Genomic DNA, 14,297 nt, shown 5'->3' on the forward strand with positions numbered 1-14,297 from the left:
TTAGAGCAGGTAGTCACAAATATCTAAACAAGGGATTTTCTCGGCTTTTCTGTTTATATTCAGTAGCGACAACAAACTCAGATGCCCTTCTATTCTCGGAGCTGATTAACCAAAAGCCCACATCTACTCCAGTCAAATATTTTGAAAGAAATCTACTTTATGGAACTTTTTTCAAGATGCCATTTATGAAGGGATGATGACGATGGCAATATGGGCTTTTGTAGTTTGGATACGGCAACCCAACTCAGCCCATGAATTAACATCCTTAGCAAGCAGTGCTTTCAGTGTACTCTGTGTACCATTTCTGTCTCTGAATCGGGAAATCTGTCTGTACAAACTCATAATACGTACTGCACGTTTAATTGACCTGGCCCTCAAATTCCCTTTCTTAGGTGCTTGTGAGGAAGACAGGGACGTGTGTCTCTGTGTGTATGTGCACGTGCAAGCATGCATCTTTCCATGCACAAACAAAGGGTAGATAAACAAGCCTCCTCAACCAAGTCTGTTGTCTGCAGCCAATTACAAATAGCACCAATTATTCCTGTATTGAGGCATGGGCAAAGTTTAAGAGAAGAATCCCCAGCTGGGAGATGAACTCACAGCGTATACATATGCAGGAGACATGTATTAAATGCTTCACCAGCTTTAGGAGACTACAATGCCTGAACAACATTTTCTCCCTGCTTACTTCACAGTACTGTGCAGCAAGAACATACTTCATTTTATGGCAATTAAGAAGTAACAAAAAAGTTAAGGTAGATTTGTTTTAAAGGAAAGGAAGAATTGAAGTACCCACCTATTAATTATTAGATAAACACGCCCATTGACTTTGGCATGGCTATGAGGTGGGAGATGAAAGCACAAGAATGCATGAGATGAAAATGGAAAATGAATTAGAGAGAGAGAAAAGGAAACCATTACATAGGAACGAATGCACTTTCCTGTCTACCAAGAGAGACACATTGTCATAAGAAAGCACAATCTGAAAGCTTAACATACACCATGCACTGAAAAGTCTAGGAAGCTTATAAATGCAATACTTCGACATTTAGACCGCATGCAACTTCAGTTAGAACTGCAGATTCTTTTCATAGACCCCAAAATGTCAGAACTGCCTCTACTGCTTTATCTCAAGTAAGCCACAGACTATTCTGCATATTTTTTAAAAATAGCTACTTTGCTTCCTTTTTTATTTAAAGGTGATTATAATGGAGCATCATACCATAAAAATTATCTGCCTCACAGCCTTTATCTCTGCCATACCATAATTCATGATGCAGCAAGGAAACGGGCTTGGGAAGTCCTCCTAATCAGAGGATTTTTCCTTCTCTTGCAGATGTAAAATTGACCTTTATAAATCACCTTTATAAATAGTGAGAAGTGCCTCATTCTGCCAGTTCTAGTGTGCCAGTTTCTGTCCCCTCTATTTGCAGCTGGCAGAGCCTTGCTCTTGAACTCACTCTGCAAACTTTGCTCATGTGAAGCAGCATCTTAAGACATGAACAATCTCAGCAATTGTAACAGGACTCTTCAGTTAGACACAAACGTAATACCATAATCACACATAGCAGTTCAGGGGCAGATGGAGGAACTGGAGCTGCTTTCCCTATTACTTTCATGACTAGCTCTCACCTGCTGTGGTTGTTTTAACAAGGTTGCTATTGAAAAGACTGAGTTCTGTCTGTTTACCCAAAATTAAGGTTCAGTTTCTTTATTTAAAATTTTTTGTTTGTTGCAAAAGAAGCAGCATAAAAGCAGTTTTGAAAGGTAAACCAGCTGTTGAGTGAATGCTAGTGTTTTCAAAGCAAAAGGGAAAATGAAGTTTTAGTGGCTTTGCAAGAAAATTGCACATATGCATATGAGTCTTTAATCCGTGTTTTAATTTTCCCTGCAACTTATTTCTGTTGCTAGCATTACTGTTAAGCTGGAGCTGGCTGTTGTGCTCGTTCTTATCCAGCTTTATGCACCATCAATACAAATGTCAGCTGAGCTTTCATCCTGAAGCTTTGAGCTATAAAGTCGGCTGATGCTCAGTACTGATTTATCACTTGAAGAGGGAAGAAAACAGCTGATCTTCATATGTCAGGCATTGTTTATGGTAATACAAACTAGAAAAAGTGTTCCGATCTGGGTATTGGACCCACTTGTGAAAGTTTCTGAGGAGGAACAAATGATATACATGATAACTGTGATTTTGAAATACTGCAAAATGGCAAATGTAGCACATACACCACATTTAAGAGTTAAAAATATCTAGCCACTTATCTGACAGCTCAATACAATCTAGTACACTTTTAGACTTAAAAAAATAGAAATATAGTAGCAAGGCAAAAAAGCTAATGATATGACATGATCCTTTTCACCTGCCACTTTACTTCAGAAAAAAGCCCGGTGCGACAACAAATGTCTACTTTTGGCATCCTATCTCAAGGCTACTTACTCCTGGCAAAAATGTTACTGGCTACCGATAAAATCTACATCCTACAACCTTCTTTTCTGATACTAGTCTATTCTTTTATTTTTTTTTGCTCTCAACAGGACACTGAAAACACTTTGTGGTTTTAGTTTCAGTGGTTCCATCCTCCACGAACGATGTGACTATAGTCACAGTGATTCTCTTCATGCCAGCATTTGGAGAGCTGTGGCTAATATTTTGGTATCTTTCATGTATAACAAAAGATTTGCAAGTAGCGGTTTCACAGGCAGAGTGTGCTGTACCATGAACTAAATCCTGGGACTGCCACAGGTTGTCTTTTCCATTTCGTGCCTACTGGATCACACTAGGAGTGACGTGGAAACTGTTTCTGTGTTACTCAGCACAAGTGCAAAGTGTTTGGGCGACAAAAGAGCTTGCACAGCTACTGCAAACTGTAGTGCATTCCCCCAGATGCCTAAGCCCAGGGACAACCCCTGTTTCAGCTCAGGCACCTATCTGGGGTCTGGTTTCAGGGCTTGGCTTCCCACTTCAGAGATGTTAACATGCACCTGCTGCTGCACAAAAAGTCTGCTACGGGCAAAGAAAGTTTGCTCACAGGCCATTTCAAAGGGCCCTTGAATCTACCATCAGATTTAGCAATTCAAGAAAAGCAAAAGGAAAAAGTACTATGCAAACAGTCATTTAAAAAGGTAAGTTAAAAAAAATAATACAACATTGTTAGGAAATTTTACCAAGTTTGATTTGTTCTGGTTTTGGCAACTTATTTAAATACAGAAACCAGAAGCATTCTATAAAAGTAGAGCTTATTTACATGCACTGCTGATAGGGAACATAAACATACTTGTACTATGCTCTGTAAAGTTGCTTCATATTCAGTTGAATGCATGAAAAATATCTGAAATGCTTTTGTAAATCTAGCAAGTCCTAGAGCAGAATTCTCTGTTAAGGTAAACTGTCATTATTCCACAACACACTGTAGTGTACGTGATGTTACGCAGCTAGTCCCCATTCATAGAAGTGCAGCTGAGTTACACTTATCATTGTACAGGTAAACACTCTAATGTCTAAATGAATTGGTTTCTTCAAAGATTTAGAGTAAATGTCATCACATAATATGACATCAGGCACTATGAAACCATTTCTCTCTCTTATACTCCTGGAGCAGGATCCTAGGCCAGATATATTTTTATGCAGAAGAATATGGAAGAGTTAAAACACAGGAAAAGTGAGGTCCCAGAATCATGAAAAAATGCTAATGAACTTCTTGATGAGATCGTTGAATGTCTCAAAGAGCTAGCATAGCCAAGGGTCAGTACTGTAAAGAGTGACCACAGATTTGGGATTTTTCCATTTCTGAAGTTCAGCTTTACAAAAAGGCCTGATTATCCAATGCAAATGTGGTATTTGCCAAAGATCTCCCAATCTTCATTTGGCCCTCAAAATGGACATTGAAAAACAGAAATGACCCAAATTAAAAGCTATATTTTCTATTATTGACAGGACTTACAAAAAGGCACACATAGCAATTAAGCATCTAACTCCCATTAAAGGTCAAAACCAGTGAGATAAATACATAAATACCATTAGTACCTTTGAAAATGTACCCCAAAATGAAAAACTTCCATCTGTAGGGGAAAATGGGTGAAGACAGATACTTTGGTTGTCATTTGTTTAGCTGGGTGCTGGATATTGAGCACCTTCTTTTTAAGCCAGGTAGTCATAGCAAAGGCAAATAATGTCTAATGAAAAGTGAGCATTACAAGACAGTAAGAAACAGCATTTTCATACAGATAACCAATAGCTCCATTTACTTTGTTTCTTTACCTGTAAATAGTGTTGTCCTGTTTGCTGGTTACAGCCTTTAAATCAGTCAGCTGGAGAAAACGGTCATGAAAATAGTGAAGGTGTAAGATACACGCCAGTAGGAAGGAGGTGGGAATAAAGATGCGTGTGAATAGCTCAGCCACAGAAAACTGTTTTAAGCCAAGGTCCGCTAGTCTGGAAAAAAAGTAAGCCACTAAGCCACCTTTTCACACCAAAATCTTTTTCTTGCCATGAGACATTATTACAAATCACTTGCAATAGGAAATAAGGGGCTGGTACTTGCTATGTGGTTTTAGTTTTTAAAATTCTTCTAAATCAACAAGTTTTACAATGCAAATATCTTGCATTTGGACTCAGTAATGTAGAGAGATACTGTAAATGTACAGAGTCAAATGCACCAACCCTGCCATAGATCTCTTGAACCACATGAGTTGGCTCTGATTGAAAGTCCTGCACTGGCGATCCACTCATATTGCACATAGTTTCTCATGTAACCTTCTGTTGAGAAATGCCCAACACATCATAAGGAGGAAGAAACACAGCCCTCCTTATTAGCAGGAAGGCATACCCACTTTCATCAGCTCCAGACATCCTGCAAATCTACCTTTAATCTCTTCCCAGATCTTGCTCCTATGGTCAGAGGTAAAGAGGAGTGTTGGCACTGTATTGGGAACAGAAGTGGTGCCAAGGCCTTGGCAGCAGGTGAAATATGACTCTCTGATCCCCTCTCATGCCCTTGTTCATCTCCATGGTTAAACCAATAAATCTATGGCTTTAGAGCTGGACCAAGTCAGCTATGCCTGGGGATGGTCTCATGATGTTTTTCCCACACAAGAAGGAAGACTGCTCTCAGAGCATTCCATCACACTGAACTCAAAAGTCCAAAGAAAAAATGGAATTAATCGAAAACACTTACTTGCTTTCATCCAGGCCTGTCATGTTCTTCCACAACCCAGGGAACGACTCAAACTGGTATGTATAGATGAAGATAAGTACCAACATCGTGTAAACAACCACTGACATCCAAAAGTATTTTAAAATCCTTCTCCACCACTCATAGTGCACCTGAAAATCACACACTAAAGATGCTGAAACAAGCTGAAGGCAAAGACACTGACAAAAACATGGACAACACTGTACTAGCAAACAAAGACGAAGAATACTATTTTTCCTAGCTGGCCTGAAGTAAACAACGCTTACCCAACAGCAGGCACAGTTCTTTGAAATACAGGTTTTTTTCCTGATGCACATGCACCCAAGTACAGTCTTTTGTGTAAAAATAACTGCTGGGACATGGCCACAGACATAAAGGCCAGGGACAGCTTCAGTCACTCAGTTTCATCACCATTATGTGATGAAAGTCCAGGAGGAGAGGGACTCCAGGCTCATTGGGGTGTGGAAGTTGTATGGACCAGCTGCCACAAAAACTGGTGGCTATGTAGGATGTGCACAGGTCCCACACAGGTTCCAAAGCTCACGGTGATGTGGGGTGGAGTCCCAGAGCAGAGGTGTGTATTCTATGCATTTAATTTATGCGCACTTTGCCTGTCACTATAATCAAAAGGCAAAGGAGAATTAGTCTTAACCCTTCACATGATCTTATTATGTTGTAGCTAACTAAAGAACAAACACACTGCTTATGAATTCTTTTGCAGCTACTTTATTACCAAGTTAAAGGTATGAACCATTGTATTCAAGGACAAAATTTAGTTAACACAGTTCTCACTTACCTGATAGAGGGCCACACAGAAGAGGAACAGTACCATATAGATGATTTTGTACATGACAATTCTACCCTCAAAGCTGACAAAGAAGAACATGCCCCCACAGACGTAAATCCAGTACTTGATGAACATAGCCATCACCAGCTTCCCCAGGACTTTCATAATATCCTGTTCATCCTCATCATCCTCTTCCTCCTCCTCTTCCTCCTCCTCCTCCTTCTCTTCCTCCTGCTCTTCTGCCACTTCTCCCTCTTGCAACTCCTCTTCTGCAAATACAGAGTCACATTTGGCCTCTGTCTGTTTTGGGGCCTTTTAGTAAGAATTGAAATTGTGGAAAGTAAAATCTCTGCACACAACACAGAAACTTAAAATACAATATTCACAAGAGACTGTATTTCTGAATCATACATGCCTCCAGAGCAGGGGAAAGAGTTTTAACTTCATATGAGCTTCAACCTGCTCCTGGAGCCATACGGTGCATAGCTATACATCCTTCCCAGACACCAGTCTTCATTGTGTCTGAAATGCAGGCAGCTGTAGTGGAAAATTAGAGCCTAAGGATTGTATAATGGATAACAGTCAAAACACTTTCCATGGCAACGCCTATACTCCCAGGCAAGAAACCTTTTAAACTGGAAAACAAAGAAATGACCGGCACCACCAGAAACCTCTCATCTTGAGTTTAAAGTTTAAACTCTCATCTTGAGTTTGAACCTCTCATCTTGAGTTTCATCCTTTAGAGAATATTGTGGTTACCTCTAAGAACCACAAGCAAGAGAAAACATTAACATAAAACCAAGCAAGCTTAAAAAATATAAAAGCTGCACTAACACTGCTGTTTTTCAAAGAAACTACCACTTTTCCAGCTTCTTCTGCTGTACTCGAGCCATTGCAGAAAAGACAAGCTGCTTTTGCCCTATGAAGAGGTCAGGATTCCCCAGTTATTAACCTTGTGAGGCTTGTGGAGGGCAGGGTAAGTGTCCCCCCCAACAGCAAGTGCACATAAGCAACTATCCATATAACAGGGCTTGTCAACCTCATAGAATGTAGCTGTAATGTTTTTCTTCACATTGAAAACAACATAGAGACTTCACCATCAAAAGGCTTGCCCACTCCCTTTTGTCCCACTCATTATCCATCTTCTCAGAGTCTTTCCTTGCTCGTGCCTTGCAAATCCTTGCAGTGTCCAGCTCTGACACTGACCAAACGTTTTACTTAGACAAATATTATAATTAATCAAAAAGGAAGCCACATCACTGCTTCCCGGGTTGGCTTTCTACCATTTCAGTGAGTTGAATTTGTTCAGATCAGCATCCAGAGAGACCGAAAAGGGCAAAGAAGGTTTGGGGGAACATGTGCCCAGTAGCAAACAGAGAACAATGTCACCAAGCTGCTAGATGAGCTGAAACTGCAACAGTAAACTTTGCTCTCAGGTATGCTTCTGATAGCATAAGCCCCTGCACTGAAAATTGATATGCTTATTTTCCCATTGAAATTAGTAGTTTAACTTCTGGTTTTGTACAAGTTTTTTATGTACAAACACAACTTCCAAGGAATTTAACAACTGACTTTTCGTATGCAAACCCTTATTCTCCTGTGGTTAAACTTCTACAGAAATTAATCTGCTGGTTTGAGTTTGGGACACAGGAGTAAACTGATTATTTGAAAGTTCCATGACATTTTCTCAAATGAGTCATTTCAATTACCTTCAAGTAAAGAGAGTTCTCATTTTATTTGCATTTCTGAAGTTCAAAGGTGTTTTATTTTTATATCCTGAGAGATAGTTACACATAAATTTTGTAGTATCTTTCTTAGCTAATAACAGGTATTTTGCTAATTGCTTTCAGCATTACAGAAATGCAGTAACTGGAACTTCTATCACGACTGAAGGGCTAAATTGGAGGTGGTTTTACCTTTTTCTTCATTTTCTTCACTTCCAACTTTGACCTCAGATAAAGTAGCTTCTTTTAGCTGAAGTGCTTTCTGTTCAGTGAGGTGTTGCCTAAGCAGTAGCCAGAAAGTAATTGTGAAAAGAATCTGCAAAAAAAAAACAAACAAACCAAACAGACTAATTGTATATCCTATATCCTGCTAATACAAACATATGTTTTGATAAATTTTGCATGCCTTTGTTTTCTGTGTCGACCAAAAAATAGGAACAATGGCATCAGTGTCAAAGTGCACCTTTGTGGAAGTTAAGTCATTTAGGAAGTGTTCTGTATTGAAAACAACTTTATTTCACTTGCACTTTTCCATCAAGTAATAACTTTTCACTCCACATCTTTTCTTAAAGGTATTTACCTATACAGTTGTGTTCTTCCCGCCTTTCTATTCAGTTTTTAACTCCTGTCTTGTAAGTTTAAGGATATTCTCATTATATATTGATTGGTATCTTTTCCATCTGTCCATTTTTGTTCATTTTACCTTTTTGCAGGGAAGAAGCACAGGCAGGTGAGTGTATTGTCATTATTAGGGTTTGGCATATATCCTAAGTCTTTTGATTTAGGGGGTTTGGTACCTCATGTGTTAAATGCAATTAATTTAAAAATGAAAAATTTCTTTGTATGTCTTTAAGTTACAAAAGACACAGTCAACTGAATATGCCTTGCATTTGGAGCAGTTACAAGATTTAAGATGGCTCTTAATTCTTTGAAGAGCTTTAAGAGATTCCATAACAGCAGGATACCTTAGAAATAAATAAATTTCTTTAATGAAGACTGCATTTATGTGTTTTGCAAAAATCTAAATTCAACAGCTTGCAATACTGAGAGATCACACAGAATCACAGAATCACTACGGTTGGAAAAGACCTGTAAGATCAGTCAGGGGCCCAAAATTGAACACAGTATTCGAGGTGCGGCCTCACCAGCGCCGAGTACAGGGGCACAATCACCTCCCTACTCCTGCTGGCCACACTGTTTCTGATACAGGCCAGGATGCCGTTGGCCTTCTTGGCCACCTGGGCACACTGCTGGCTCATCTTCAGCCGTCTGTCAATCAACACCCCCAGGTCCTTTTCTGCCAGGCAGCTTTCCAGCCACTCGTCCCCAAGCCTGTAGCATTTCATGGGGTTGTTGTGACCAAAGTGCAGGACCCGGCACTTGGCCTTGTTGAACCTCATACAATTGGCCTGGGCCCATCCATCCAGCCTGTCCAGATCCCTCTGGCCAAAATTCAGAAAACAGCATGATGCCCATTCATCACACACTTGATTTTATGTTTACATTCTGCAAAGTTTCCACTGATTTCAGTGGTGCAGAACAAGGGTTATTTCACTACTTTATAAGATAGAAGAATAAAATCTCAGATAGGAAACATGTAAGAGCCAAGTATTGTGCATACAATAGAATGACAAGGCCAGTAGTACAATGTAAAGAACTCCCCTGTTTTTCATCTACTGTGCAAGTACTTCATGGGGAAAGAGAGGTCCCAGGCCAGCGACAGCTGTTTTCACTGACTCTGTGGCTAAGACTGAGCTGCAGCAGAAGATTGTCAGCCTGTGTGAATTGTCACAGCTTCTCCAGATACCTCCTGGAGCTCTGGCGTTTGCAACACAAACCATTGATATCGTAAAACACAGATTTGTTCTGCAGTGATTAGCTCTGTCTCCCTGATGCATTTACTCCTTGTTCTCTTTGGCATTTCCAGACCTGGCTCTAAGAAAAGTCTTGAAGGGTTGCAGATTAAAGAAATGCCTTTAGTCCACCTTTTACAGTATCCATTTTATTTCCTTTTCAAACCAGGAAACACACACATAGCATGCAGAAAATTATGGAGAAAGAATTACAGTACCTTTTTTTCTATTTTCCTCTCTCTGCAGAATACAGTATCCAATATGTATTTATATTCAACCTTTATTCAAAGGGCTTTAAACTAGGAATAACGGGGAGTGACAGAGTTACTAGCAGCCTTGAGAAGGAGTGATGGACAGGGCTGACAAGCAAAGGGCGCCTGGGTTCATGTGAATGAAAGGAAATACATAATCAACAGAACAGGGCTTATGTGGGGTCACCTCAAGCATTTGTATGTAAGCAAGGAAATGCCTTCAAGGCACCATTACGGGGAAACCTTCCAGATCCTTTCTGGGAAATCAGCATGCCGTGTGCCTCTCTGAAGTGCCTGTACACTAATGCATGCAGCAGGGGGAATAAACACAAGGAATTAGAGACCTCTGTGCAGGGCTATGATCTTGTTGGGATCACGAGACAGGGTGTGATGGCTTGCATAGCTGCAATGGGGAGACACAGGCTCTTTAGGAACCAAGGGCCAGGAAGATATGGGGGTGGAGTTGTGATTTGCATGACAGCACAGCTGGAGTGCATGGGCTCTGCCTGGGGGTGGATGACAAGCCAGGTAACCTGGGAGGAATATAGAGACACTGGCCGAGCATGCAGAGACACAGTCAGAAAAGCTAAGGTCTGAAGTTGAGTCTGGCAAGGCATGTCAAGGGCAACAAGAAGAGCTTCTGTAAGTACCTAAGCAGAAAAAGGCAGGCTAGGGAAAATATGGGCCCACTGCTGAGTGGGGCAAGGGCGCTGGTGACACAGGACATGGAAAAGGCTGAGGTACCAAAGGCCATCTTTGCCTCAGTCTTTGCTAGCAAGACTGGTGTTCAGGAATCACATGTCCCAGAGACTGTGGAAAAGTCTGAAGCAAGGAAGACGCACCCTTGGTGGAACAGGATCAGGTCAGGGAATACTTAAGCAAACTGAGCATACTTAAGTCCATGGGTCCTGATGGGATGTTCTCACGAGTGCTAAGAGAGCGGGCTGATGTCATTGTAGAGGCTACTCTCAATAATCTTTGATTGATTGTGGTGACTGGGAGAAGAGCCAGAAGACTGGAGGAAAGCAAATGTCACTCCTATCTTCAAGAAGGGCAAGATGGAGCATACAGGCCAGTCAACCTCACCTCAGTCCCTGGGAAGGTGAGGGTGGTGAAACACTGGAACAGGTTGCCTAGTGAAGCTGTGGATGCCCCATCATTGGAAGTATCCAAGGTCAGGTTGGACAGGGCTCTGAGTAACCTGATCTAGTGAAAGATGTCCTTCCCTATGGCAAGGGGATTGGACTAGATGATCTTTAAAGGCACCTTCCGACCCAAACCATTCTATGATTCTATGATTCTAAGGTGATGGTGCAGCTAATCCTGGAAACCATTTCCAGGCACATGAACGACAAGAAAATCATCAGGAATAGTCAATGTGGATTGACCAAGGAGAAGTCATGCTTGACCAACTTGATAAACTTCTACAATTAAATGACTGGCTTGGTAGATGAGGGGAGAGCAGTAGATACTGTCTGCCTAGACTTCAAGAAGGCTTTTGACACTATCTCCCACAAGATCCTCATAGACAAGCTGATGAAGTATGGGCTGGATGAGCAGACAGTGAGATGGACCGAAAACTGGCTGAACAGCTGAGCTCAGAGGGTGGTGATCAGTGGTATAAAGTCTAGTTGGAGATCAGTGACTAGCGAGGTACCCCAGGGGACAATACTGGATCCAGCCTTGTTCAACATCTTCATTAATGATCTGGATGATGGGTCAGGGTGTACCTTCACTAAGTTTGCTGACGACACAAAACTGGGAGGAGTGGGTGATACACCGGAGGGTTGTGCTGCCATCCAGATGGACCTCGACAGGCTGGAGAAACAGGCTGACAGGAACGTCATGGAGTTCAACAAGGGGAAGGTGCAAAGTCCTGCACCTGTGGAAGAACAACCAGTTCATGCAGCATTACATGTTGGGGGCCGACCAGCTGGAGAGTAGTTTGCCAGAAAAGGCCTGGGGTCCTGGTGGACACCTAGTTGAACATGAGCCAGCAATGTACGCTGACGGCAAAGAAAGGCAAGGGTATCCTGGGATGCATTAAGAGAAGCGTTGCCAGCAGGCCAAAGGAGGTGATCCTTCCCCTCTACTCAGCACTGGTGAGGCCACAATTTGAGTGCTGTGTCCCGTTCTGGCGCCCCAGTACAAGAGGGACATGGATGTACTGGAGAGAGTCCAGCTGAATGGCCACGAAGATGAAGCATCTCTCCTATGAGGAAAGGCTGAGAGAGCTGGGACTGTTCAGCCTGGGGAAGAGAAAGCTCAGGGGGAATGCCATCCAATGACTATAAATACCTGAAGGGAGAGTGGAAAGAGGATGGAGCCAGGCTCTTTTCAGTAGTGCTCAGTGATGGGACAAGAGGCAATGGGCACAAACTGAAACAGAGAAGGTTCCCTCTGAACATCAGGAAACACTATTTTACTGTAAGGGTGACTGAACACTGGCACAGGTTGCCCGGGGAGATTGTGGATTCTCCATTATTGGTGATATTCAAAAGCCATCTGGGCATGGTCCTGGGCAATCAGCTCTACATGGCACTGCTTGAGTAGGGGAGTTCGACCAGATGACCTCCAGAAGTCTCTTTCAACCTCAACCATTCTGTGATTCTGTGAAATTTACAGAGTGCCTTATATTCAGCCTAATAAACCCCACTAGACATCTTCTATTAGCTTTATGGGTGTGGCCAAACTATCATATATACACAACAGTTTCCCTTCTTGACACCAGCTAGTTTTAGGTAAGATATTTGAAGATATAGCTAACAAGAAACAATGTCAAAGGGGCTGATGTATTAAGACAGTTAAAACTCCTTAGAGATTTACAAAGTCATTGAGAGAAACTGTAGAACTTCTCCTGCAGAACCCATTGAGCTTTAGCTCTCTTACTAAACTAGTCCTACCTTTATGAGAGAAATAATACAGCACTCACTAATTTTCAAATGCATTAAAGACCCAGAAATGGTTTTCCAAAGGGCACTGCCAACAAGGAGAATCACTTACAGAATCACCTTAAATGGTAATTAGGAGTCACAAGGGAAGTGATTCACTTAGCGCAAGGGGAGCAGTGCTAACTAGATGTACTCTCTGAGACGCCCCTCTTGGATACTCTAGGAAACAACTTCCTATTTATGCTCATTCCCTCCCCCAGAAGCAAACCTGCCAAAAAAAAATGCATTTTGCAGTGCTTTCAAGACATCAAAGGAAAAAATCTATCATGCACTCATGTCAACAAACTCTCTTGTTTCTGACCTGAAATGGATTGCAACTCATGCTGCTTCAGGTGTAAAGATAAAAAATTAAAGCTCAGTCACTGCTGCTTGTGCCAAATCATAAGGGAGTGAGTAGTATTGGTAATTGCAATGACACCACAGTTCCAGTTGCTGTCATATTCAGAGACAGATCTGACATCCCATGGGTATTAATCTAACAAATCAAATCACATCCAGTTTTGCATCCAGTTTATAAAACCAAACAAGTGAGCAATTTCCATCCACTAAGAATTTTCTACAGAATTATCATGAAAGTCTACAAAGATGTCTGAAACATTTGTTTTGGTATTAGCTTAACAAGCAAGAAGCAATTTTCTGAACACTATTTTTTAATGACTTACTGCTACTGAACATGCTTATACTGAATATTAAGGATTCACTCTTAAAGAAATGCCAAGAGATCCACATTTTTTATCACAATATATTTTGTGGTTTCATAAATAAATCCCAGTTGTTTGTAACACCTACCTTTGATGCCAACTCCCCAGGTTCCTTTCTTTCTAAAAAACCAGATACTTGAGGAAGCTCATCATTCTTGAGCTCAATACTCCATATATACTGCAAAGTTAGCAATAAATTTCCATAGAAAACCATGAACGGTGAACTGATCATGGCGTATTTCCTTCGGTCCCGAATCATCCACAATGTGCAAGACCAGATCAGTAACACAAAAGTCAACCAGCTGTGATACGTGATACTCCACGCCTTGTGGAAGGAGGAAAGAGAGGAAAAAATGTTCACAGATACATTCAGGAACAACATCGATGCATATTGCCAGTTACACTTAACTTACGCTTCTCTACTTAACGCACATTTTCATTGTCATGAGGCTCTCACCCATATTAATCAGCTACTGGGCCAGCTAGAATAAACCCCTTGGAGAACGTGCAGAAAGTGGATTTTAAGAAGTCCACAGCTGAGGGAGAACCCTGCTTTGTGCATTAATTGCACCCTGGTAAGGTTTGTAAGCAGACTCATTGCTTCTTATTACACCAAACTAAAAGAGATGGAAAATACAGACTAACTTTTGGGCACACAAGATCTTCTTGAAAAACTAGCAGCAAAGAATTCAGAGTAGGAATAGCAAAACATATTCAATAGCTACTACATCCAAGGCCTTTGACAGACTTACAAAACTACACTAACACCATACTGTTCTAGCTTTGTAGAATCAATTTAAAATGGAAAGCCATGATATGCACATACTGCACACAC

The 14,297-nt window shown here is 41.3% G+C and overlaps 1 protein-coding gene across 1 annotated transcript in view; it reads right to left on the reverse strand.

The window, feature by feature from the left end:
* The window catches only part of PIEZO2 (piezo type mechanosensitive ion channel component 2), a 322,465-nt gene that overhangs the window by 77,147 nt on the left and 231,021 nt on the right, over window positions 1–14,297 (reverse strand). The window contains exons 12-17 of the mRNA XM_059815888.1: window positions 13,551–13,787; window positions 7,899–8,022; window positions 5,992–6,251; window positions 5,178–5,326; window positions 4,262–4,435; window positions 797–838 (exon numbers count right to left, since the gene is read on the reverse strand). Of these exons, the coding sequence (XP_059671871.1) occupies window positions 797–838; window positions 4,262–4,435; window positions 5,178–5,326; window positions 5,992–6,251; window positions 7,899–8,022; window positions 13,551–13,787 (986 nt within the window). The remainder of the gene's footprint in view (window positions 1–796; window positions 839–4,261; window positions 4,436–5,177; window positions 5,327–5,991; window positions 6,252–7,898; window positions 8,023–13,550; window positions 13,788–14,297) is intronic.

The sequence above is a fragment of the Gavia stellata genome, chromosome 3 (assembly GCF_030936135.1).
Source record: "Gavia stellata isolate bGavSte3 chromosome 3, bGavSte3.hap2, whole genome shotgun sequence".
NCBI lineage: Eukaryota > Metazoa > Chordata > Aves > Gaviiformes > Gaviidae > Gavia > Gavia stellata.